A 25,979-nucleotide genomic window follows, 5' to 3' on the forward strand; every position below is an offset into this window, starting at 1 on the left:
AAATCTAGCCCCAGAGAAGATAATTTTTAAAAATTATATTAATCAGTTGCAGATTCCTAGACTCATAGTCCAACTTTCTATAGGTCTAAACCCTTACATAATGCTAAGGTAACACAGACGGGAATTCACAGCCCAAGAATTTGTTATTTTATATGTATCACTAGGAAGTATTTTCCTTAGACTTAACGGAATTTAAAACTTTGTTTAAACACTTTGAACCTTGCTTCTCAAGATCGGTGACTTAAAGGCTCCTCAGCTTTGCCACTCAGGAGGCTCCTTTCTTAGTGAAACCTGAGGAATTTACCTATAGGGACTTCACCTCACTTCTAAATCAACTCAGGTTTGTTATTCAAAGGAAGAAGATTCCAGGACTTCTGCTCTGACAGCTTAGATGATACAGGAAAGATGGAGGCCCTGAGAGGAAGAACTGAGGCTGTAGAGGCTGGGCGAAGGAAGGAATATGAACAGGAGTATGGTCTTCGCAAAGTTTTTGCTGGCAGCACGGCTCTTAAGTTTCCTCTGTCTCATCAAGATGCGGAGGCTGGCAACAGCTAGACTGAAAGCCAATAAAGAGTAGAGCTGTCCAAGAGAAACCGGGGGCTGTCTCGATGATTCACTGCGATACTTATCCCCCATCTTTCCCTGGGTTCTCAAGGTGGGTCCAGGATCTGGCCTTCTGCTTTTGTATTTTTGTTGTTATTTTGTTTTGTTTTCTTAACCTCAGTGGTATCTGTCCAGGGGCTCAGTTGCATCCAATCACTCGGCAGTGATCAGGCCCTGGGGAGCTGATTCACGCTAACCAAGCTCATAGGAGATGGACTGATTTAAAAAAAGGAAGTTAACTGACTCATTTACAAAGAGACAGCCAGGCAGATGGGACTAGTTATGTCACTTGATCAACTCATTCCATCTTCACTGGAAAAGTGTGCTTGGGAAGTCAAGTTGAGAACAGAGTTGCTTGGTGAATGTAGTGTCAGAACAAGGAGAACTGATGTTCCCAAGCTACACTCTCTCAAAGTACTGTTCTGCATTGTAGGAATACACTGTCAAGGTGGCTGGAATACTCATGTTAGCTGAACAGGACACTCACCCTCGTGGATGAAGATAATAGAGCACTTAGTATAATATTTGAGACACAGAGAGTACTCAGTTAATACAAGCCATCATTATTATGGGGCTATATATACTCTGGCAACTTAGCATAATGGGCTAACAGCATGGGCTTTGGAGTTAGATCCTTGCTCCGTCACTCAGCATCCGTATGCCAACAGGAAGGTTACTTAACCTCTCAAGTCTCAGTTCTCCTATCTGTAAAATGAGTGTAATAATAGTAACTTTACAGGGTGACCCTTAAGATTACTTAATATGTTGTGTGAAAATCACTTAACTGCTCGCTGTAAGCACTGAGTGCCTACAAACTCTTACATAGCATTTCTTATATCTCAGATAGCACTTTACAGACATTAATTCATTTAGTCCTATGACTAAAGGTGGATATAGCTGAGGAACCTGTCACTACTAGATTATATTCACCAACATCTGCTTCCCTTCCTTGAGGAAGTATATACTTTCTCAACTCCACTGAAGTGAGATATGACCATTTGACTTACTTTGGCCAGTCAAATTTAAATAGAAGAGACATGTGACACTACTTTGCAGAAAAGTTTAAAACCAATTTGTGCTTCCCTACCTCTAGGATTATAGATGGATTAGTTGAGGTAGAGTGCCCATTAGCCTGAGCTCCTAACTGACCCTTGCTGACCCTGGTAGGCAAACAGTGTGAGCAAGAAATAAGCTATTGTTTTAAGCCACTGAGATTTTCATTTTTGTTACCACAACACAATCTGGCATATTCTAATTGATTCAGAAGCGTAGAGACAAAAAGAAATTTTCCCAAGACCACACAGCTAGAAAGTATCTGGCTCCAGAGTCTGTACTCTTGACCACTTTATGTTTCTTAATAATTGATAGTAACGTCAACATGAAGAATAGTTTATTATTAATGCATTGTTGTCAGTGGAGGTCTGTTTCTAGACTTCATAAGTAGCTGTTCTTTTCTGAAAGAGTTGGCTCAGGTAGAAACCTAGCCTTTCTCCAGCCTCTACTATAACAACAGCCAGCAGCTGACAGAACACCATTGGAGAATTTCTCAGTGGATGACATGGAGGACCCTGGACATGTTCCTTCTTTATATAACCTCAGAGCAGCCCCCAGGGGTATAGTCACTATGGCCACCAGTAGAGCCTGGTTGGATCCCCCCAACACACACAGTATCTCAGAGAATGATTTAAAATATCTACGGTCCTTCTGCTGAGGGTGACCCCATTTTTTCTGTCACTCAGTCTTTCAGAAATGGATGCCTCTTCTCATACTTCTTTTCCCATTAGCCCATAATCTTGTTTCCCTTCTTTTCCTGCCTCTCAACAATGAGCAAAGACTTCAGATGTGTTTGCAGGCTCTATCAGAAAGCATATTACTGACATCCATGTAATTTCCCTTATGTAGCAAGATTCCCCAGAGATGTGAGGGCCTAAAATTTAGGGACTGAGCAAGAGAATCTGTCTGAATTAGAAACACAAGTACCCAAGGAGCTTTAGACTCTGCTCTTCCCAAGGAAAATGAAAATGTTGTCAAGATAAAAACAGAAGGAGCAAAGCTTAAGCAGTGATGGAAAGCCAAAAAGTTAGGTGGAAAAAGATTAGTCATATCTACTGAACATAAATCTATAAAAGAGACCCAGTTTTTTGTGGCATACAATGAAACGCATTAAATTATAAGCTGGAAATCTATCTAGGGAAAGTATAGATACACATCAATTAATAGAAGTGTCCATTGATGAAGAAATCGTCTATTCATAATTTATTTAACACATGTCATTCAACTAGTAATCAATGAAATTCATGAACAAATAAGAAGTCAGCCACTTCTTAACCCTTTTATTTATTTGTAAGCTCTAGTGATCACCTACTTCATAGCTTTTCCATTATAATAAAATGTTTATTAATTATATTTCTTCAATTTTTTTTTATATATCTCTACTTGACACTTCTCCAGCTTGGAGAATTGATTTTTTCATCAAACTTTTGAAAATGTTAAGATAATGGAATTTAGTTCCTTAAAATAGCCGACAGGCCAAGTTAGAAATATATATATTGGGAAACTCGCTAAAATGTTACTCTCAGGTTCTTACTAGTTTCGGTTTTATAAGTGTGACCACCTTTTAATGAAATTCTTTTTGTACTTAAAGAATTAAATCATTCTGGATAGAGTCCAAAATTTTAAATAAATTCCACTTCATGATACATTACGTTTTATCAGTGATATAGTATAAATTCATATCTCTTTTCCAAGAGACCTTCAGAATTCTCATTAGCAAAATACTTCCAAGGTTGATAATAATTTACTACAATAAACTGGCTGTGCAGGTGAAGTTGTAGTATCTCTTTCTGGAAGACGTAAAGAACAGGAAAAATTTTCATTGTAAGATTTTAATATTATGCTAATAACCAAACAAAACTCTTTTATGAAGGACAGCATGGAGAAAGACAGATGGAAGGAACAGTTAATTCGTGAGGGTGGATTGAGATAGAGCTATCTTTGTCCAATGATTATCTGGAAAAGACACTGCAGACTGAGTCATTGAGACCTGCATCATCATATCATCCCAAATGAACACAGAAGCTATTTAAAGACTTCAATTTTATGCTCAGAAGTGAAAGAGAAAGAAAGGAAGAGGAGGAAAATGACTGTAATAGTTGGCTATTGGCATGTGACAAAAGTGTGGGGAGATGCAAAAGATCTGCTAAGCAATTCCCTACTCTGGACCCATGCATAGTGCTAATGCTGGATTATAAATCCTCATTTCTAGCTTTGAAAATTTGGACGCTGTAAGTATAATTCATGTTTGTTATATTGCAGAGCTATTCATCTTTGTCTCTGCAAATTTTTCTCCAGCTTCTCTGTCATATATTAATATCAGATCAATGTAATTTTGAATTGCAGAAAACACAAACTAAAGAATTTATTTTTTAGTCTCAGCTCAATTTCCTTTAAAGTCAATGTCCCTTTCTACCGCTCCATGCTGCCCACCCACCATTTTCCTGAGGACACATTTCTCATTTTTTGTAGATCCTCCCTTACTTGTTGGAAATTGCATTGGAATTAAATATTTTAGCTACTTGAACGCACATGTTCAACAAATATTGGTCAATCATCATTCTCTTCCCCTAGATATCGAGGAGTACTTGTAAAAATTGTGTGTAAGGAAACCTTTTCAGTAAGCAATGCAGAATTTTTAGGTGAGCCTTGACATATCCTACTATTTCAGTGATTATGTCTTACCAATGTGGTTGTTACTAATTCATCCAGTTGTAAGCAATGGAAATTGCCTCTAGTAAACTTAAGAAAAAGGGCATTTTTAGGAGATTGAAAATCAATAGGAAGACTGGAGAACAAAGAAGGAACTAAGAACTTCAGATCCAAGATACAAGAAATAAAGGAAGAGCCTTAGAGAGGAGGTTCTTCTCAGAGAGGCACCACTAGAGTACACAACCTCCAAAAAAGCCTGGTCTCTTTGTGCCTCAGCTAAAAATCCAAATTCCAAGGAGGTCATTTGTTTAGCACTTGGGGAAAGAGCTTAACAGGTCCACTAAACGCAATGGGGGAGAGAAGGGAAATAGAAGTTTGGAGAAGTTCACTATTCTTGTTTAAGTTCCTAGTGCTCAAGCTGAAACACTAGTAGCTGGTACATGAGCTAAAATAATAGAAGATTGATTCTGTTTCAAAAGATCTGTCTGAGAATGATTTGTACAGCATTTGCTAGGCCCCATCTAGCAATCAGTTCCTGTCACTAAACCAAACACACAAACAAACCTCAGAAAACAGTGAATGGGCTTCAGTCAGAAGTTAACAAAGAAACTAACAATTATACCTCAATTTAAAAAAATTAATTAGTTGATTTTTTAATTTAAATTTAAATTAAGAAAAACCAAAAGACTTTTATCCCAATGGTCATCCTCACCCTGGCAAAAGTAATAGCATATATATACAATAATAGTATAGGTATAGATATAATGTCAAGTTTTGTGCACTGTGACTTAGATATTTTTATATGTATTATCTCATTTCATTCTTATAAAACCTGGGGTGTAGGTATTATTATCACCCTCAGAGAGACTACATAACTTGGCCAAAGCGTCACAGCTATCAGGCAGTCTGCACCCAGAGCCTGTGCCCTCACCCCTGTACTAGGCTGCCTGGAGTCAGTCACATGGATTGAGTCTTTCAGGAGGCAGGAGGACAGGGTAGTGGTTAGAACGATGGGCATGATATAGCATCTCAGTTCTGCCATCTACTAGCTGAAGGTAAGAAACGAAAACCTTCCTGAGCCTCAGTTTCCTCATCTGTGAGATGGAGAGGGTCAGCGTGAGTTGCTGCAATGTCACACAGTTGTTGTGAAGAGGAAAGGAGGAAACATACATGAACTACTTAGTCATGGGTGCTCGTCACATGTGAAGTGTTGAGTAATCAATGGCTGCTATTAGTCACACGTCTGTCTCCCCTAGTAGACTAGTTCTGGAGGCCCAGGTATTACTTTTTTGATATTTGTGTCTGTAGCTCCTTTCTCAGTGATCAGCACATTCATGAGCCCACATAAAAACACGCTGAACAGAAAGCGTCTGTATCAGGGCTCACACTGCCATGTTGTACTCAGGTGTTATAAAACAAGCTCCTCTTTATAGTAACACTAGAGTTCCTGCCTCTTAAGCAAATGACACCTATTTTCCCCCACCCCACCTCCTGCCCCCAGGCTGTTAACTCACGAGGTCAGGGTCTGTATCGCTTTTGTTCTTCATGGGTTCCCAGTGCATAGCAGAGAGCCCAGTACATAGTAGGAGCTTAACAAATATGTGTGGACTGAATTTTTAATAAACATTTGTGATAGGTATTACAGTTCACCTAGCACTTTCACATAAACGTGTGCTCTCTGTAGAGCAGCCTCTGGAGCCAACTGCCTGGGTTCAAACTCCAGCTCCACCATTTACTAGCTGAGTGACCTTGGGTAATATACATAAGTTTTCAGTGCCTTGGTTTTCTCACTTTTAAAATGAGAATAATAACAGTATTGAGTTAATGAAAGTATTAAAATGTTAATTCATATAAACCTTGTAAAACAGCGCCTGGCGCATCAGCGTTCTTTAAATGTCAGCAATTATTAATTTTGTTTGTAGCTGTTTTTCTCCATCACACTACTAAGAATAAGCTATTCCAACTGCCTAAATCATTTGTCCATTCATGTAACAAAATATGAAAAGTGGCATCTTTACTTTGAAGTCCTAAAATTAATTTTCAGTGGAGCAAATCATAATCTCAAAAAACTGACTTCCAAAATTTTTGCAAAAATAAATGTATTTATAGAGACTCTTCCTAAAATCAAATAATCCTAAATGGCTCCAGATATTCTGTAGTTTAAAGCTTTTCCAAGTCACTTGTGTTGGATCCTTCTCCAGCAACATTTTGTGTTATTCTTTCCACAAACCAGAACAGCCATATTGACTTGACTAGAAGTATGAGTAAACCACACACACACAAACACCAGGTAATAGAATTAGGTCGTGCTGTCTTCTGCCTCCACCACAAAACTCATTATCCTATTATGGCAAACCGTGTGTTAATCCCCGTATGCATCTCCCGTCACTTAGAGCACAAATTAATTAGGTCAAGTGTTAATTAAAAATTCAAGTCACCGTATTTAACCACTGACGCTTCTCTACACATTGGAGAGATGAGGAGAAAAATAAAGACAAAGGGGCACCTGAGTACTTCATTTACCTTCAGTACTGTAATGTTCCAAGCAAAGCTCTCAGTTGCTTTGTTGAGTTTTCTTCCTTTCAAGCCTTCTTTTGCCCCCAGATTATGAAGTTCCTCATGGAACTCCATCCCTTTAAAAAGAGAACATAAGAGAATTCTTCGTATAAATTTCAGAAAAACAGGCATTTTATTGTGAAAATATTATCAGTAAAAATATAATTTCCCATTTCTGTCCTTCTCATAATCTCTAAATTCCAAAATTGAATTCTCCTTCTCATTCTGTTCATCACCACCAAATGGCTATCCTTAAAGGGAAACTAAAAATAATCAATGCATTAGATTAAATTAGATTTTAAACAGCAAGGGGCCATAGACAAAGACATGAGAAGTTAAGAAGCAAATTCTTCCAATAGGTGGCATCCATCTTGTTTGTTCTCTGCCTGGTTTTTATATAAAATGGTGTAATGTGTGAGTGGCTACCATATGTGAAGGATGCACATATCTTACTTTGCCTTATGAACCATCCATATGGCTTGACAGTAGGCCTGGAGCCCACATAGATAACAATGGTAATTAGTAAATGTTGAGTAAAAATAAAAAGCTTTTTTAAAATAGCATTCCTGGAAACACCCAAATGTGTCAGATTTGGGAATGGCCTTAAAGTTATTTTTAGCTAAACCATTCCCCCAAGCTTGAATACTATAAAAAAACATCACCATCATCTTTCTCTCCTAAGCCTTTGTCTTAGCACCTCAGAGATGGGAATCACACTTTCTTCTGGAAAGCTCATTCCATCTTTGGAAAGCTGTGACTGATATCAAACCAGTCTCTCTCCCTGAAACTTCTACTCCTTGGTGCTAGCTAGCCTCAGAACAACAAGGTCTAATCTCTGTTCCACAGTACAGCCCTTTAAATATTTGAAGAAAGATGTTGGATAAAGTCTACTAGAGTTTTCCCTTCTCCAGATTAAACATTCTAACATGTTTCAGCTTATTATAATTTCTCTTTAAGGATGACATCCAGGAACATCGTTCTCAAAATGGGATTGAGGTTGCCCACATGACATAGGGTTTTACCACCACCTTCCTAGTTCTAGTGACTAGGCTTGTATTAATGCAGCCTAAAACCACATTAACTTTTCTGATGCTAACATCACAAGCCCAGTACATAGTAAGAGCATGGCTGCAGAGCCCAGACTTACACTCTGGCTCTACCACTGACTAGCTACGTGAGCATGAGCGAATCCCTGAAACTCTCTGCCATTAAGTCTCCTCAGTGGTGCAATGGTGATAACAAGAGTATTGACCTCATGGAACTGTGTGAAGATTAAATGAGTCAACACATACAAAACTCTCAAAGTAGTGCATGGTACATAGGAGCATAATATAAGTATTTCGTATTATTATTATTTTCGTGCTTCCTGTCAACGGAAACATTTAAGCCTCCAGATCAGTAGCGAAGAGCACCATTTTCAAAGTTTGGTCTGGGTTCAAAGGTCACCTCTACCACATGTTGATATGGGATTTGGGGTAATTCGCTCAATCTCTCAGAATCTCAGATGCCTCATCTCTAGATTGGATATAATGATGACTACACTGCAGAGTTGTTATGAGGACAAAATAACATAGCATATGTGCTTAGTGTATCAGATACATATATAGCAAGCAACTGTCAGTGTCATCTTCCTTATTGCACACTAATGTGTGTGTGTGTGGATCAGGGAGAACATGGATCCAAGAGAGATAAAAGTACTGGGGTGTGGATGAAGTGAAAGTAAATAAACAGAGCAATGTGCCATCAGAGACATGTGACCCATCCCACCCTTAAAGAAGGAACAAATCTAAACTGAGGACAAGTAAATGAGGCAAAAGCCTAGAAGGTTAACAAGATTATGGTTCGAACTGTACAAATAAAGTGTTTCTTAAGGGGCAATGTGAAACCACAGTTTCCATATCAGTAATAAAAAGGCTTTGATCGGTTCCCAAATCACAAAAGTAAATTCAGAAACCCTCACCTCTCTAGACATCTTCAGATACCCCCTCTATATACACACAGACCACCTACCTACTATCACGTAGATCTCTTCTGTACTAAACAAAGGCTTCAGCGTAACTCAAAGTATAGCTAAACTTTAAAAGTCTGCCAAAAATCATCATTATGGTTTCTAAACGAAATGGGGGCAAGGGGGGAAGGTTACCTGCTTTCTGACACTGCACGATCTTTTCCTGGACTGTGTCTGCCATTTCTATGAGAAACCGGCTCTCTTGGATCATCTGTCACAAAATAAGCATTAAAAAGGTGGTTGTCAGAAATCCTTAAACTGGCACATTGGAAAGACAACATAAAGACCCACATGAAACTGCCAGTAATGGGGCACCCTGGCCATAACCACAAGAGATGGGAGAGGGAAGGATGCTCTCTGCTCCAAGCCCCATCCACTCTAACACCAGCTAGAGTCACCTACCTTATGGTTGCTCCACTTATGTAATATGCCTGGCACACCATGGGTGCCAAATCAATAACTGTTGAATAAATGCATACACACTCTTTTTAAGTCCCAGATCACATTCATGAACACCTCTTATTTTATCCCCTCGCCTCAAAGTTACTGCAACATCAAGGCAAGTGGTACTGGAACAACAGCAATGAGATATCAGAACAGGGAATCACCTAGTGATGAGGTAAAGAACTACAGGACACATCGGTGAAGTCGGCAAATTGGATTTAAGTGGTGCAAAGATGGTGGAGTCCTGGTCCTTCGTTGAGAAGGGCTCCAGCTCCACTGGCAAGAATGAACTGTGGGTCATATTCACCAGCAATTCCACAGAGCTTGTAGGCAACAATGCTGAAATGGTGTCCCTGCCCTCCACATTTGGGTAGAAAGAAAAAAGACCAAGAAGTAATTAATATACTGAGTGATGTAGGGAAAATAGGACAGCTGTTGGAGAGATGAAGAAAAGAGAAATCTGTATGTGAAGAAGGGGGAAGATGAGAGTAGGTAAAGAAGTTGTGATCAGAAAGACAACGGACTGGGGCCCTTCTGAAGAAATGACTAAAGAAAGGCACCAATAGGCAAACACTTCCTGAATTTCCAGCCACTCTTCTACTCCTAATAAATGTTGTACCTTTTAGTCTGACTATTCCATGTTTTATCTGTCTGGCTCAATAATCTGAAGAGAGTTCAAGGCAGAATCCAAAGTGAACATAAAAAGTCTTGAGTAAGACATTCTTCAAAATTAAATGCTGTTGTACAAGATTGTAGTTTTATACAATCACTTTCAAATATAAAGTGGTTTATGACTACAAATCTTCAAATGGAAAATAATATTTGAATCATGAATATTTAGTGCCTAACAACTCTATAGAAGTAAAATCAAATCATTCATTCATTTAACAAATATCTACTCAGCAGGCACTATGTGTAAGCACTGTAGTAACTACAAGGGGTATGATACATGGATGAGCAAAAACAGACACATTTCTATCTCCATGAAGTTCATAGTCTAGTAGGGAAGTCTACTCAAATGATTAAATGACACATGATAATTAATTCAACCAAACTTCAATTACTGATATTTTCTACCTAAAATGATAGTTTGAAGTGACTTATTTGGAGGGCTAAAGTGACTATTAAAACCATAAAACTAGGCACCCAAGAAGGTCTAAGCTGCGTCAAACTTTTTAACTGCATTAACTCTTCCAACTCCCAAGAGGAAGTGGAATGCTTCTGAATAACAATTTCTCAAATGGTTATGTGCCTGAGTTACTGCAGCTTCCAAGTGAAGGAAACTTACAGGCAAAGAAAGATTTAATATGAAGGGAATCTGATTTAGTCTTTTCTAAGTTTAGAAAGATGCTAAGTTTAGCATCTACCCATGCAGCATCAATTGAGTTTTCATAATACTTTCAAAGTTATCAGATGTTCCAAATTAGTCAGATAGCATACAAAATGTTTTCATAAAATTCAAGCAAGGGAAACCTTCATAAAGAACAAACACATTCTGTGACTTTACCATGAGCAAAATAGCCAATATACTGCACAATTTTAGAATCATTTTATTTTTAAGGCTAAGAGAATCTTAGCTGTCAGGACCACACCCTTAATTTTGTGAAAAAGGAAACTAAGACTTATAAAAGTTAAAATCCTTGTCCAAAAAATGGAACTAATTAGTGATCAAACTGGAATTAAAATCCCGGTTTCCTGGAATCCATTTATTTTCATGAAAAAACAGCACCCTCTGATTTTGTCTAGCCTGGCCATGCCTTCACACATTCAGTCTTTTGAGCCTGAAATGTAGCTTTCCAAAGTCACCTGACCCAGCCCATCAGTAATAACACGAGGCCATGACCGTAATCAATCTATTTCAGCCAGGTTCAAATATGTCCTTTTCAAGAAAAACTCCAAAAAGGGATAGCATTGGTAATTTCCTTTGATAATATCTTGACTGACATTCATTTCTCTTGGTTTTGCACTCAGTGGAGAACATATGATACCATTAACTGATTTAAAAAAAAAGAAAAGAAACTCTATTGATTTGTGGCCAGCTTTTTTGTTTTTGCAGTATTTTACTAAGTATCTCCTCAGTGTTGAGTACAAAATGTACTTCCTACATCCAAAAATGCCACAGCCTTTTTGTGAGAACCTGAGAAGGAAGTGTCCTGTTCGCCAAAGCCAACTCTTCTACCTTGACTTCCAATCTCACCTTTCCCTCTTCCCTTCAGGAACCCATTCCTAATGACCCCTTCTTTATTCATCACAATTTCTACCTCTCCCTTGCTTTTTCCCTTTTCCATACAACATCTCCTACCTTAAAGTAAGCAAACAAAAACAATAACAAAATACTCTATTGGCCTTCAAGTGGTTGACCTCATCAATCTTTCCTTAAAACACTAGCCCATGCTCACTGCTTTGACTCTTGTGGGACTCCACTGACGACCCCCCAAAGTTTGGTCTCATCACAGACTACCCCCCGGCCAATTCTCACTTCTCATTCTTGCCAGCTCAGCAGTTGACCCCACTTTATATCCCCAGATTCATCTATCCATTTTCATATCTATCCATCGATATCACCTTTTCCTTATCTTATTTTGCGATACTTATTTTTTCTAGTATTAATTAACCCACACATGTACACAACAGATCCCTGCTCAAACCCAACATTGTCTTTTTTGAAATCTAATCTTTCTTTTTGTCTCTAGTCTTTTTTCCTAGGTTCTCCATTTTTCTATAACCTTACATGTTCTTTTTTTTTAATGTTTATTTACTTGTTTATTTTCTTATTAGTCATCCATTTTACACACATCAGTGAATACATGTCAATCCCAGTCTCCCAGTTCATCCCACGACCACACCCACCGCACGCCGCTTTCCCCCCTTGGTGTCCATACGTTTCTTCTGTACATCTGTGTCTCAATTTCTGCTCTGCAAACTGGTTCATCTGTGCCATTTTCTAGGTTCCACATATATATGCTCATATACGATATTTGTTTTTCTCTTTCTGATTTACTTCACTCTGTATGACAGTCTCTAGATGCATCCACGTCTCTACAAATGACCCAACTTCATTCCTTTTTATGGCTGAGTAATATTCCATTGTATATATGTACCACATCTTCTTTATCCATTCATCTGTCGATGGGCATTTAGCTTGCTTCCATGACCTGGCTATTGTAAATGGTGCTGCAATGAACATTGGGGTCCATGTATCTTTTTGAATTATGGTTTTCTCTGGGTATATGCCCAGGAGTGGGATTGCTGGATCATATGGTAATTCTATTTTAACTTTTTTAAGGAACGTCCATACTGTTCTCCATAGTGGCTGTATCAATTTACATTCCCACCAACAGTGCAAGAGGGTTCCCTTTTCTCCACACCCTCTCCAGCATTTGTTGCTTGTAGATTTTCTGATGATGCCCATTCTAACTGGTGTGAGGTGATACCTCATTGTAGTTTTGATTTGCATATCTCTAATAATTAGTGATGTTGAGTGGCTTTTCATGTGCTTCTTGGCCATCTCTATGTCTTCTTTGGAGAAATGTCTATTTAGGTCTTCTGCCCATTTTTGGATTGGTTTGTTTTTTTTTTTTTAATATTGAGCTGCATGAGCTGTTTATATATTTTGGAGATTAATCCTTTGTCTGATGATTAATTTGCAAACATTTCCTCCAATTCTGAGGGTTGTCTTTTCGTTTTGTTTTTGGTTTCCTTTGCTGTGCAAAAGCTTTTAAGTTTCATTAGGTCCAATTTGTTTATATTTGTTTTTATTTCCTTTAGGAGGTGGATCAAAAAAGATCTTGCTGTGATTTATGTTAAAGAGTGTTCTTCCTATGCTTTCCTCTAAGAGCTTTATAGTGCCCGGTCTTACATTTAGGTCTCCAATCCAGTTTGAGTTTATTTTTCTGTATGGTGTTAGGGAGTGTTCTAATTTCATTCTTTTACATGTAGCTGTCCTGTTATCCTAGCACCACTTATTCAAGAGACTGTCTTTCCTCCATTGTATATCCTTGTCTCCTTTGTTGTAGATTAGTTGACCATAGGTGCATGGGTTTATCTCTGGGCTTTCTATCCTGTTCCATGGATCTATATTTCTGTTTTTGTGCCAGTACCATATTGTCTTGATTACTGTAGCTTTGTAGTATAGTCTGAAGTCAGGGAGTCTGATTCCTCCAGCTCCGTTTTTTTCCCTCAAGACTGCTTTGGCTATTGAGGGTCTTCTGTGTCTCCATAGAAATTTTAGGATTTTTTTTCTTCTGGTTCTGTAAAAAATGCCATTGGTAATTTGATAGGGATTGCATTGAACCTGTAGATTGCTTTGGGTAGTACAGTCATTTTCACAATATTGATTCTTCTAATCCAAGAACATGGTATACCTCTCCATCTGTTGGTATCATCTTTAATTTCTTTCATCAGTGTCTTCCAGTTTTCTGCTTACAGGTCTTTTGTCTCCCTAGGTAGGTTTATTCCTAGGTATTTTATTCTTTTCGTTGCAGTGGTAAATGGGAGGTTTTCCTTAATTTCTCTTTCAGATTTTTCATTATTAGTGTATAGGAATGCAAGAGATTTCTGTGCGTTAATTTTGCATCCTGCTACTCTACCAAATTCATTTATTAGCTCTAGTAGTTTTTTGCTGGCATATTTAGGATTCTCTATGTTTAGTATCATGTCACCTGCAAACAGTGACAGTTTTATTTCTTCTTTTCCAGTTTGTATTCCTTTTATTTCTTTTTCTTCTCTGACTGCTGTGGCTAGGACTTCCAAAACTATGTTGAATAATAGTGGTGAGGGTGGACATCCTTGTCTTGTTCCTGATCTTAGAGGATATGATTTCAGTTTTTCACCATTGAGAATGATGTTTGCTGTGGGTTTGTCGTATATGGCCTTTATTATGTTGAAGTAGGTTCCCTCTATGCCCACTTTCTAGAGAGTTTTTATCATAAATGTGTGTTGAATTTTGTCAAAAGCTTTTTCTGCATCTATTGAGATGATCATATAGTTTTTCTTCTTCAATTTGTTTATATGGTGTATCACATTGATTGATTTGCATATATTGAAGAATCCTTGAATCACTAGGATAAATCCCACTTGATCATGGTGTATGATCCTTTCAATGTGTTGTTGGATTCTGTTTGCTGGTATTTTGCTGAGGATTTTTGCATATATATTCATCAGTGATATTGGTCTGTAATTTTCTTTTTTTATATAGTATCTTTATCTGGTTTTGGTATCAGGGTGATGGTGGCCTCATAGAATGAGTTTGGGAGTTTTCCTTCCTCTGCAAATTTTTGGAAGAGTTTGAGAAGGATGGGTGTTAGCTCTTGTCTAAATGTTTGATAGAATTCACCTGTGAAGCCATCTGGTGCTGGACTTTTGTTTGTTGGAAGATTTTTAATCATGGTTTCAATTTCATTACTTGTGATTGGTCTGTTCATACTTTCTGTTTCTTCCTGGTCCAGTCTTGGAAGGTTATACCTTTCTAAGAATTTGTCCATTTCTTCCAGGTTGTCTATTTTATTGGCATAGAGCTGCTTGTAGTAGTCTCTTACGATGTTATGTAATTCTGTGGTGTCTGTTGTAACTTCCCCTTTTTCATTTCTAATTTTATTGATTTGAGTCCTCTCCCTCTTTTTCTTGATGAGTCTGGCTAATGGTTTATCAATTTTGTTTATCTTCTCAAAGAACAAGCTTTTACTATTATTTATCTTTGTTATCCTTTTCTTTATTTCTATTTCATTTATTTCTGCTCTAATCTTTATGATTTCTTTCCTTTTGCTAACTTTGGGTTTTCTTTGTTCTTCTTTCTCTAGTTCCCTTAGGTGTAATGTTATATTGTTTATTTGAGATGTTTCTTGTTTCTTGAGGTAGGATTGTATTGCTATCAACATCCCTCTTAGAACTGCTTGTGCTGCATCCCATAGGTTTTGGATTGTCGTGTTTTTATTATCATTTGTCTCTAAGTATTTTTTGATTTCCTCTTTGATTTCTTCAGTGATCTCTTGGTTATTTAGTAACGTATTGTTTAGCTTCCATGTGTTTGTGTTTTTTACATTTAATTGATTTCTAATCTCATAGCGTTGTGGTCAGAAAAGATGCTTGACATGATTTCAATTTTCTTAAATTTACTGAGGCTTGATTTGTGACCCAAGGTGTGATCTATCCTGGAGAATGTCCCATGCACACTTGAGAAGAAAGTGTAATCTGCTGTTTTTGGATGAAATGTCCTATAAGTATCAATTAAATCTATGTGGTCTATTGTGTCATTTAAAGCTTGTGTTTCCTTATTAATTTTCTGTCTGGATGATCTGTCCATTGGTGTAAGTGAGGTGTTAAAGTCCCCCACTATTATTGTGTTACTGTCGATTTCCTCTTTTAGAGCTGTTAGCAGTTGCCTTATGTACTGAGGTGCTCCTGTGTTGGGTGCATATATATTTATAATTGTTATATCTTCTTCTTGGATTGATCCCTTGATCATTACATAGTGTCCTTCCTTGTCTCTTGTAACATGCTTTAAAGTCTATTTTATCTGATATGAGTATTGCCACTCCAGCTTTCTTTTGATTTCCATTTGCATGGAATATCTTTTTCCATCCCCTCACTTTCAGTCTGAATGTGTCCCTAGGTCTGAAGTGGGTCTCTTGTAGACAGCATATATATAGGTCTTGTTTTTGTACCCATTCAGGAAGCCTGTGTCTTTTGGTTGGAGCATTTAATCCATTCACATTTAAGGTAATTTTTGATATATATGTTCCTATTACAATTTTCTTAATTTTGGGGGCTTTGTTTCTGTAGGTCCTTTTCTTCTCTTGTGTTTCCCACTTAGAGAAGTTCCTTTAGCATTTGTTGTAGAGATGGTTTGGTGGTGCTGAATTCTTTTAGCTTTTGCTTGTCTGTAAAGCTTTTGATTTCTCCATCGAATCTGAATGAGATCCTTGCTGGGTAGAGTAATCTTGGTTGTACGTTCTTCCTTTTCATCACTTTAAGTATATCATGCCACTGCCTTCTGGCTTGTAGAGTTTCTGCTGAGAAATCAACTGTTAACCTTATGGAAGTTCCCTTGTATGTTATTTGTCATTTTTCCCTTGCTGCTTTCAATAATTTTTCTTTGTCTTTAATTTTTGCCAATTTGATTACTATGTGTCTCGGAGTGTTTCTCCTTGGGTTTATCCTGTATGGGACTCTCTGTGCTTCCTGGACTTGGGTGGCTATTCCCTTTCCCATGCTAGGGAAGTTTTCGACTATAATCTCTTCAAATATTTTCTCGGGTCCTTTCTCTCTTTCTTCTCCTTCTGGGACCCTTATAATGCGAATGTTGTTGCGTTTAATATTGTCCCAGAGGTCTCTTAGGCTGTCTTCATTTCTTTTCATTCTTTTTTCTTTATTCTGTTCTGCAGCAGTGAATTCCACCATTCTGTCTTCCAGGTCACTTATCCGTTCTTCTGCCTCAGTTATTCTGCTATTGATTCCTTCTAGTGTAGTTTTCATTTCAGTTATTGTATTGTTCATCTCTGTTTGTTGTTCTTTAATTCTTCTAGATCTTTGTTAAACATTTCTTGCATCTTCTCGATCTTTGCCTCCATTTTTTTTCTGAGGTCCTGGATCATCTTCACTATCAATATTCTGAATTTTTTTTCTGGAAGATTTCCTATCTCCATTTCACTTAGTTTGTTTCCTTGGGTTTTATTTTGTTCCTTCATCTAGTACATAGCCCTCTGCCTTTTCATCTTGTCTATCTTTCTGTGAATGTGGTTTTTGTTCTTCAGGCTGCAGGATTGTAGTTCTTCTTGCTTCTGCTGTCTGCCCTCTCGTGGATGAGGCTATCCACCTTACATGTTCTTAATTCCCTTTCAAATTGAGCACTGAAAACTAAACATACAGCTTTTAGTAGGATTATACCTATGGAAAATATAATACTCAAGTATCAGAAAATAAATTTTAAAATTTTATTACTTATTTGAGGCAAAATAAATTCAAGACCAAAACATAGAACAAACACTATGATTCAAGTTATCTTCAAAATCTTTCAAGTAAATATTTGTTAACCCCATAGTGTAAGAAGTTTGTTTTTCCCATTGTCTAATAGATCACTTCATAAAGAGATAGTCAAGTGTGATTTAACCTTCAACATAGAAGAGTATCCCCGAGGATAACTTTAAAACCTTTAATAACAAAAGTCATAACTTTAAAACACCTCATAATTAATATTCTCAGAACTTAAAATCATTGCTCATGTAAACTTTTGTCATAAGAGCATTTGATCCTCTTCTCTATGGTAACAGCTTCCATTGTATTTAGAAGAATAATTTTATTCTAATTTCTGCAGTCAAATTTCAATTCTTAGTAGTTATAGAGAAAACAAATAAGATGGATGGCTGAAATGTACCAACAATTCCAAACCACATTTAAAGCAACAACTTCAACCTTTCCCCCCAGCTAAGTAATTTATCTAAGTTGTTAGGAAGGGAAAATGGTTGATTTGAGTTTCATCTCCTTCCTAGATCTCTACAGATCCTGACGGAAATGACATACAAAGTGCTAAAGCCAAGGAGAGAAGGTGAGAAGCATGTCTTCAGATAATCCCCCAGCTGGGTAGTCAGTAGACAGCCAGCCAAGGCTGGATTGACTCAGTGGATAGAATCTGACAGCAGCCTGATTTACATATCTGATGTCTCAGCCTGAGTTCCCAGTTGCCTTTGCTGTTATAGTAATACAAAGAGCTTTTCTTTGGTTCTGTCACATGAATATCTCCTAATGCATCTTATTTCCTAGCCACGGCTTTGAATCTAAAAGAATAGAGGACTTACCCAGATAAAGGTTGGCATTACTTTAAGCATTAGATGTGTCCTGAACCGGGGAGTGTAAAGTTGTCAGTTAAGATCAAAATCATTTATTTAAAACAAAAACTTTACTGAAGGGGACAGTAACGCTTTTACTCGAAGGTAGATTAAATTGTCTAACCTGTGTGAAAAAAACTGTCTTCCCAACTCAATAGGGAGTTTGACTAATTGCCTAGGATCATTGCAGAGTCAATGTAACTATTTAATGGTACTGAAAATATGAGATTTCATCAAATCATGACTCAGAAACCTTCCATAGATGCCAATTTTATCCTGAATTACATCTAAGTTCTTAGAACCACAGAACTTTATATCTAGAAGTAACCTTAACAACCATCTGTCATGGACAACCCCATTTTACAAATGAAAAAACTCAGGCCCAATTGACTTACCTTAAGCCACATGGCCAGTTAGTGGAAAAGTTTAGACTAGAACTCAGGCATTCTTGAGGTGCAGACATTATAAACTGTTCTGTGCTGCTAATATTATATTAGAGTGTAGAATTCCTATTGCAAGTGCAGGTTGGTGATAACATTTTATAAATTAGAATTGACCAAGTAGAGCAACATGAAACATTTTTGCCATGACTGCTTCCCCCTCCAAGTCTAACTTGCAACACACATGAACCAGTATAGATATTCTTCCTATGAAACCTAGTAAGCAATGTACTTACTTGTGTCCACTGTTTTTTCAGGAAGGAGTTATCAAATTTGGAAAGGCAATCATTTAAGAACATGTGAGTCAAGAAAAAGTCAATCTGCTCTAGACCTATTAAGAAGACTGAAATAATTAATCTGTCTCTATCTTCCTTCTAATCAAAATGCTGGGTTTTAGTTTTTAGTTCTATAGTGGCTCATCTTTTCAAATTGTTTAAAATAAGACTTGAATTTTATTAAACTTGGTACATTTTAATATCTGATTGTTGTTACAAATACATTTGCTAAGTAGAATGAAGATAATTTCCTTTAATTTTTAATTTACTTAAACATTTTAAATCAGATGGTTAAACAGCACTCTTGATAGATGGGTATCTTTTGGTTTTAAGCAAAGCCAATCCTATAAGACTGCTAATTTTTGGTAAAACAGGAACACATATAAGGTTAGAACATTTGCAAGCTTACTGGAAATCCACTGCCTTTGGTGTATGTGATGAAGTAAGTATTCTCTGTCCTGGAACCAGCTCTGAATCACTTTTCCTAGCCTGATTTATAATAGAGCAGGACAGGGAAACTCACACAGAGCAGGCCAAAGGACCTCTGTCTCCACAGCAGTAATAGGATCTACTGCATGAGAAGCTTTCTGCATAAAAAGATCATTTTATCTTTTCTTTTCTCCAGTTGTTCTGTTTCCAAAATATAGTTGTCAGCTATATCTTGAGTAATCATTAGAAACGTTTGTTTTTATCCCACTATGATTAAAATTTAGTTCATTCATAAAATTACCAGGTGACTAAACTTCATGAACTTTCTCCAGAATTTTCAGGCCAATTTGACGATCTCACACTGCCTTAAACTAAAACTGTTTCAAGAACTTGAATATTCAGGAATGCAAAGCAAACTCTGAGGATGCGTGCACAATATTCCACAAAGGAGCCCCCCTGAGATACTCACTTATTGATGCATCTGTGATATTCTGTGTCCTTGGGACCCTGGTACCAAGTGGAAATGCTGCCAACTCTCAAGATGCTGACATTTCCCCCAATATACAGAAAATGTATCACAAGACATTGTCACACCCAAGAGTAAAAGAAATTTCAATGCACTAAATGCACAACATTTTGTTTTTAAATAACCAGCTCTGGTTGAGCACATGCCAGTGGGCTCTTCTTTTTTTTCCGGGTTCCATGACTACACAACCCAACGTACTTTTTAAAATGCAAACTAATATAAAGTTTCACACAAACTTCATAAGGAGAGAGAATGATGGAGAGAGAGTGCCTTTGACTTAATTTCAATCTAAACTTATTTCAATAAGTAAAACTACATTGGGGGACTGTTGACAATTTTTTCCCATCCTGAGAGAAGAGACTGTATTTTAATCCAACCATTATGTTTGGCTTAATTGTGATACCGGCCAGTGTATTGATTCCATTGCAAGAGTGATAAAAGATACTGATTGGCTCTTTTTGCTAGATTCCTAGTCATGCTAACATAATCAACTGTTCTCCAAATCACACAACAGAGGAAAAGATTAAATAACCCTTGACTCATGTTATCTAGGTTGCTTTGATTTTATGTTCAGAAAATCTGTCACTCATATCATAGCGAAGTTTTAACTTTTATGTTAATGTTAAATAATTCAGCACAGCAGTCACCTTCAGAGAATGCTTTGGGTTTATTTTTTACAGTTGCAATCCCCTGTAACTATTCCACCTCTGATTGCTATGTTTAAAACACTAACTACCCAAAAGTATTCACATTAATTTAAAACACTTAAAAGGACCAAAATATGTTAGGCAATACTTCTTGACTCTGCATGAAAAATTAGACAGGTGAGAACAACAGAAAAGTAAAAATTCAGGTATCTAAAGAAAAAATGTACAAAGTTTAGACAATATTTTTCTTTCAAAACTATTTGCAAATAAAATTCTGCTGAGCACTGGGTGAGACAGGGTGAAAGTCGGGGAGGGGGTATAGTATATTACAAGTCACTGTGAAAAGTCCACCATAAGGACTCAAGGTCCTTAGACTCCAGCTCAGGACATAAAACATCATCTGGTTCACTGTCTGAACACTGTGTGACTCTGTCCTTCCCCTTTTTAAGTGTAAATCTTGCCTTCCTATCAGCATTTCCCATTCCTCAAGGACAAAAATTTTTCTTCATACCATTTCTTTCCTCCAGCAACTTGCAGAGTAGTGACGTGTGTGCAAAATGTGTTTGTTGAATTGACTAATCAAAAGCCTAAAGACATATACAAAATGATACATCAAAAGAGAAAGTGCTGTGTTACAAGCAGCAAATACACATGCTCCCATCTCATTTTACTTACATTTCTCTTGGTTGAAAGAGCTGTCATGCTTTGCACTATGGCTATTTGTGCTGATACCTCTCTCTGTTTATTCATCTCTGTATCGCACACAATCTACTAAAATTCTTTATAGTTGGTATGAGTTGAATGCCGTGAATAAAGTCAATAAATGAGTTTTTTCTTAAAGTCAGTTTTGCAAGAGGTTAGGACAAAAGGCTGGACTTAGGTTGATGGAGAGGGAATTAAGGCTAGGAAGTCATTTGAGGTGGTATAGAACAGAAATACAAAGGATGGAGAATGAAAAGTACGTGGCAAATAAATCAGCTTGACTGAAGGAGAAGGTTCAAATAGAAGGAAATTGGAGGTGAGGGTGGCAAAACAGGCAGCATGGTGGGTGAAGGCTTTGCGAGGCTAGTTAAAAATCAAAAATAGAATCTGAGGATGATTATTCCCATTGTTGAATTAAAAAAAGGTAGAGACTAGATGGAGGACTAATCAGCCTATTGAAAAATTCAGGTGGGAGGAGAAGAGAGCCTGTTGAGAACCTTGGCTGTATCAATGTAAGGAAATGGATACACATGAGAAATACAGTGATGAAAGAAGCAGTAGCTCTCATTGATGTTGAATTGTAAATAAAAAGACCTTATAGGATAGCCAAGACATATACATACACACACACACACACACACACACACATACACACAATGGAATATTACCCAGCCATAGAAAAGAATGAAATAATGCCATTTGCAGCAACATGGATGGACATAGAGATTATCATACTAAACAAAGTAAGTCAGAAAGAGAAAGACAAATACCATATGATATCACTTACATGTGGAATCTAAAACATGACACAAATGAACCTATCTACAAAACAAAACCAGACTCACAGATATAGAGAACAGACTTGTGGTTGCTAAGGGGGAGAGGAGCTAGGGGTGGGAAGGATTGGGAGTTAGGGATTAGCAAAGGCAAACTATTTATATATTGGATGGATAAATAACAAGGTCCTACTATACAGCATGGGAAACTATATTCAATATCCTGTGACAAACCATAATGGAAAAGAATATATATGTGTGTGTACGTATGTATGTATGTATGTATAACAGAGTCACTTTGCTGTACAGCAGAAATTAACACAACATTGCAAATCAACTAGACTTCAATAATTTTTTTTTTTTTTTTAAAGACCTCAGGACTTCCCTGGTGGTCCAGTGGTTAAGACTCTGCCTTCCAATGCAGGAGGCGTGGGTTTGATCCCTGATCAGGGAACTAAGATCCCACATGCCGTGGGATGCGGCCAAAAACTTTAAAAAAGACCTCATTGGAGTTAATATATATAGAGAGAACATTTGAAAATCACTTGGAGGAATTGAGGACCATTGGCTTGCTGTTATCTTTTGCAGGGGTCAGAAAAGGAAAAATGAATACCTAGGGAACTAAAATATGAACCCAGTTTTTGACCTATTAAATTTCTATTGTTTGTTCTTGAGACACCTAGGTGATGTCCTATAATCAAATGCAGAAGTGTGACTAAAGTAAAATTTTAGGGCTGAGGCTAGAGATGGGTTTTGAAAATAATGTACAGTGTCCATGCATTAAAAGCACCACTGTAGAAGGAAAAATGTCTAACCTAGCCAAAGAAATTTTGATAGTGTTCTACTGAAATTGCAATGTATTTCCCAATGTAATCACCCACCGTTACAACCTTGTGTTCAATGATGAGGAACATAAGTTGATCACCAATGATCCATGTGTAAGCCTGGTTTGGACCTTACCAGGTCGCCTGCCCTGACTGTAAGCTACTGGAGCACAGGGGCTGCTGTACTTCCCACTGCATGAACACAGACGGCTGCCCAGGGGTGAAACTCAGTAAATGTTTATAAAATTAAACATCTCTGTTCCTGGCTCTAGCACTAAGCAATTCTTTCAGTAACTAATTTTTATTTTTAACAACCCCAAGGTTAATCCTAAACAAAAAAAGAAAACCTTACCTTTTATTTGCAAAACATAATTATACTACTTTAACGGCCTTAAAAGACTTAGCAGTGACGCTATGACCTACATTACCTACATTAGTGGATATTTTCTTAAGAGAACGTGAAAATCCAGAGTGGGGAAGTGAGGCTTGCTCTTTCAGAGACCAGAGCTCCACCCCCGCCCCCCTCCCCCGCCTCCCCTGTCAATCGCGGGGCAATAAAGGGACAAGTCACTTAGAAGTGGCATTCTGATTTTAAATTAAGGTTTGGGGAGTTTCTGAAAAACTGTCTGATGACCACAGAGCCACCAAAATGACACTGCGGCAAGGAGTCTAACACCACAGCTCTACTCTGTGTGTCTTTAGCCTGGGAAGGAGACATCAATTCCACCTTCAATGTTTAGAGCCTGTTCTACTTGCTTGAGTTACTGATTAATAATGTTCCCAGTTTGCTTTAGTGCATTTCAGAAGCTGTCACTTCCCACCTCTGGCTGTGACATGTATTTGATATATCAATCAGGAAAGGCACCTCTGATTTTGTTGCCCTAAATATCAGCCAGGCATTTACGTAGCTACATCCCTATTCAGAGCATTGAGGGAGATTGTAGACAGGGATGCAATTATTTGAGCAACTTCACACCCACCTTACCCAGACTTGGGGAACACTCTGTCATTAGCATCTCTTCCTTTCCCCAGGTAAAAAACTGCCTGGAGGACAGGATAGGTTACAACCATCCAAAGGTACAAATTACTGATAACCCAATGTGTTACTACTTACGGAGATGTTTTTGCATTTTTAAAGAGATTACATGTCTTAACCCTAAGGAATTTATTATAATTTTGAAATTTCAAGTACCAGTAAGCAGATAGAAAATATATGTCTTAAATAAGATACGAAATGGGGGTGGGGGGGTGTCTTCTGAAATTATGCCATGTAAATAAATCCACTCTATTAGGATATATTTGGCTTTTGATTCCTTCATACCAACACAGATACTATAACTTTAATTTCAGTATAAGATGACTTTTAAGACTGAATTTCCAAAACTGTCTAGAGGAAATATTTCCAAATATTAAATTAGCCAGTGTTTGGTAAAGAATAGGACCATCTCAGGTCATTAGGGCAAAGCTAAATTTAGAAAAAAAAAAAAAACTCTGTGCAGATGAACTCAAGGTCAATGTTTTCTAGAATATTTTCATTTTATTTCCTGATGATAAGTAGTAGAGTCTGATGCACTCAGGTTGACTTTCAACAAATGTAGGTTACCTGGTTGCCTAATTTGTTTCTTTTGATACTGAAATAGGCCAAACGTGTGTCTGTTCAGAAATGATTTCAGGTTGCTTTTTATTCTAAACATAATCTGTATTCTTTTTTTAGTGGTTACAACAGCTCGTCTTGGATGGCATCTATACAGTTCATTACCATTTTTGAGAAATCTTTAAGCAACTTGAGCCTAAGTCGAGCACACAAGCTGCTCGTTTGGGAATACCTGTCCCCTCCCACCACCACCAGGCAATAAACCCTAGATTCGTCTTCTGCCTTAGTCACCTAAATAAGTTTTTATTAATAGTCTCTGTGGGCCTTTTTTAGGCTTTAGTTTTAGAAGTTTTAGGTTTGCATAAAAGTTGAACAGAAAGTACAGCGAGTTCCCTTGTACCCTCTCACCCCACCTCACCCCCAGTTTTCCCCACTGTTAACATCTTGCATTAGTGTGGTATATTTACTACAATTGATGAGCCTATATTGATACTTTATTATTAGCTAAAGTTCATAGCTCACATTAGTTCACATTAGTTCATTAGTTCACATTAGGGTTAACTCTTTGTGTTGTACATTCCATGGGTTTTGGGTAATGCATAATGACATGTATTATATTGTTATGCAGAATAGTTTCACTGGCCTAAAAATGCCCTGTGCTCCACCTCTTCATCCCTCCCTCACCCTATCCTGCCCCCAGCCCCTTGCAGCTGCTGATCTTTTTTCCTGTCTCCATAGTTTTGCCTTAGTCTATAGGTTACCAACTATACGTGTAAGACAGGGAACAATTTGACTAGAGTAGGGTCATAGAGATATAACAAAGGGGATTTGGGGCTTCCCTGGTGGTGCAGTGGTTGAGAGTCCGCCTGCCGATGCAGGGGACACGGGTTCATGCCCCGGTCCGGGAAGATCCCACATGCCGTGGAGTGGCTGGGCCCATGAGCCATGGCCACTGAGCCTGTGCGTCCGGAGCCTATGCTCCGCAACGGGAGAGGCCACAACAGTGAGAGGCCCACATACCGAAAAAAAAAACAAAAAACAAAGGGGATTAAAGATTTACCATAAAGCACATTCAAAGATAGCATGGGAACTACATTATTTTCACCAACTATACAGATGCATCTATCTATATTTTATTCAACTAACATTAATTGATAACATACTATGTGTCAGCAGTGCTTTAGGTGCTAGAGTTAACAATAGTAAACAAGGCAGACAGCTTCTCTGCCCTCTTGGAGTGTATACTCAAATTGAGGGTAAAGGAAAAGGACAGAAATTAAACAAAAAGTCAAGTATTTTCAATACTGCCAAGTAAGATAATGGAAATCAAATAGGGTTATGTGATAGAGTGACAGTTGGAGACAGTGGTTAGGGAAGGCTTCTCTGAGGATATGACATTTGAGCTAAGAATTAAGAGATAAGAAACAACTATCCATGCAAGAGAAGAACACTCCAAGCAGAGGGAACTCCAAGTAAAATAGCCTGGAGATGGGAACAAGCTGAGTCTGAAAGCCCACATGACTGGGTGGAGTGAGCAGGAGAGAGTGCATGGGGAAGCAGGTGAGATAGGTAGGCAAGGCTAGGTCATAATTGGCCCTGTAAGCCACAGTAAGGAGTTTCAGTTTTAT

At 37.7% G+C, this 25,979-nt stretch overlaps 1 protein-coding gene across 1 annotated transcript in view; it reads right to left on the bottom strand.

The window, feature by feature from the left end:
• The window catches only part of PLCL1 (phospholipase C like 1 (inactive)), a 385,144-nt gene that overhangs the window by 37,974 nt on the left and 321,191 nt on the right, over window positions 1–25,979 (bottom strand). The window contains exons 6-7 of the mRNA XM_082659029.1: window positions 9,008–9,083; window positions 6,832–6,941 (exon numbers count right to left, since the gene is read on the bottom strand). Of these exons, the coding sequence (XP_082515155.1) occupies window positions 6,832–6,941; window positions 9,008–9,083 (186 nt within the window). The remainder of the gene's footprint in view (window positions 1–6,831; window positions 6,942–9,007; window positions 9,084–25,979) is intronic.

The sequence above is a fragment of the Grampus griseus genome, assembly GCF_964374135.1.
Source record: "Grampus griseus genome assembly, chromosome: 7".
Lineage (NCBI taxonomy): Eukaryota > Metazoa > Chordata > Mammalia > Artiodactyla > Delphinidae > Grampus > Grampus griseus.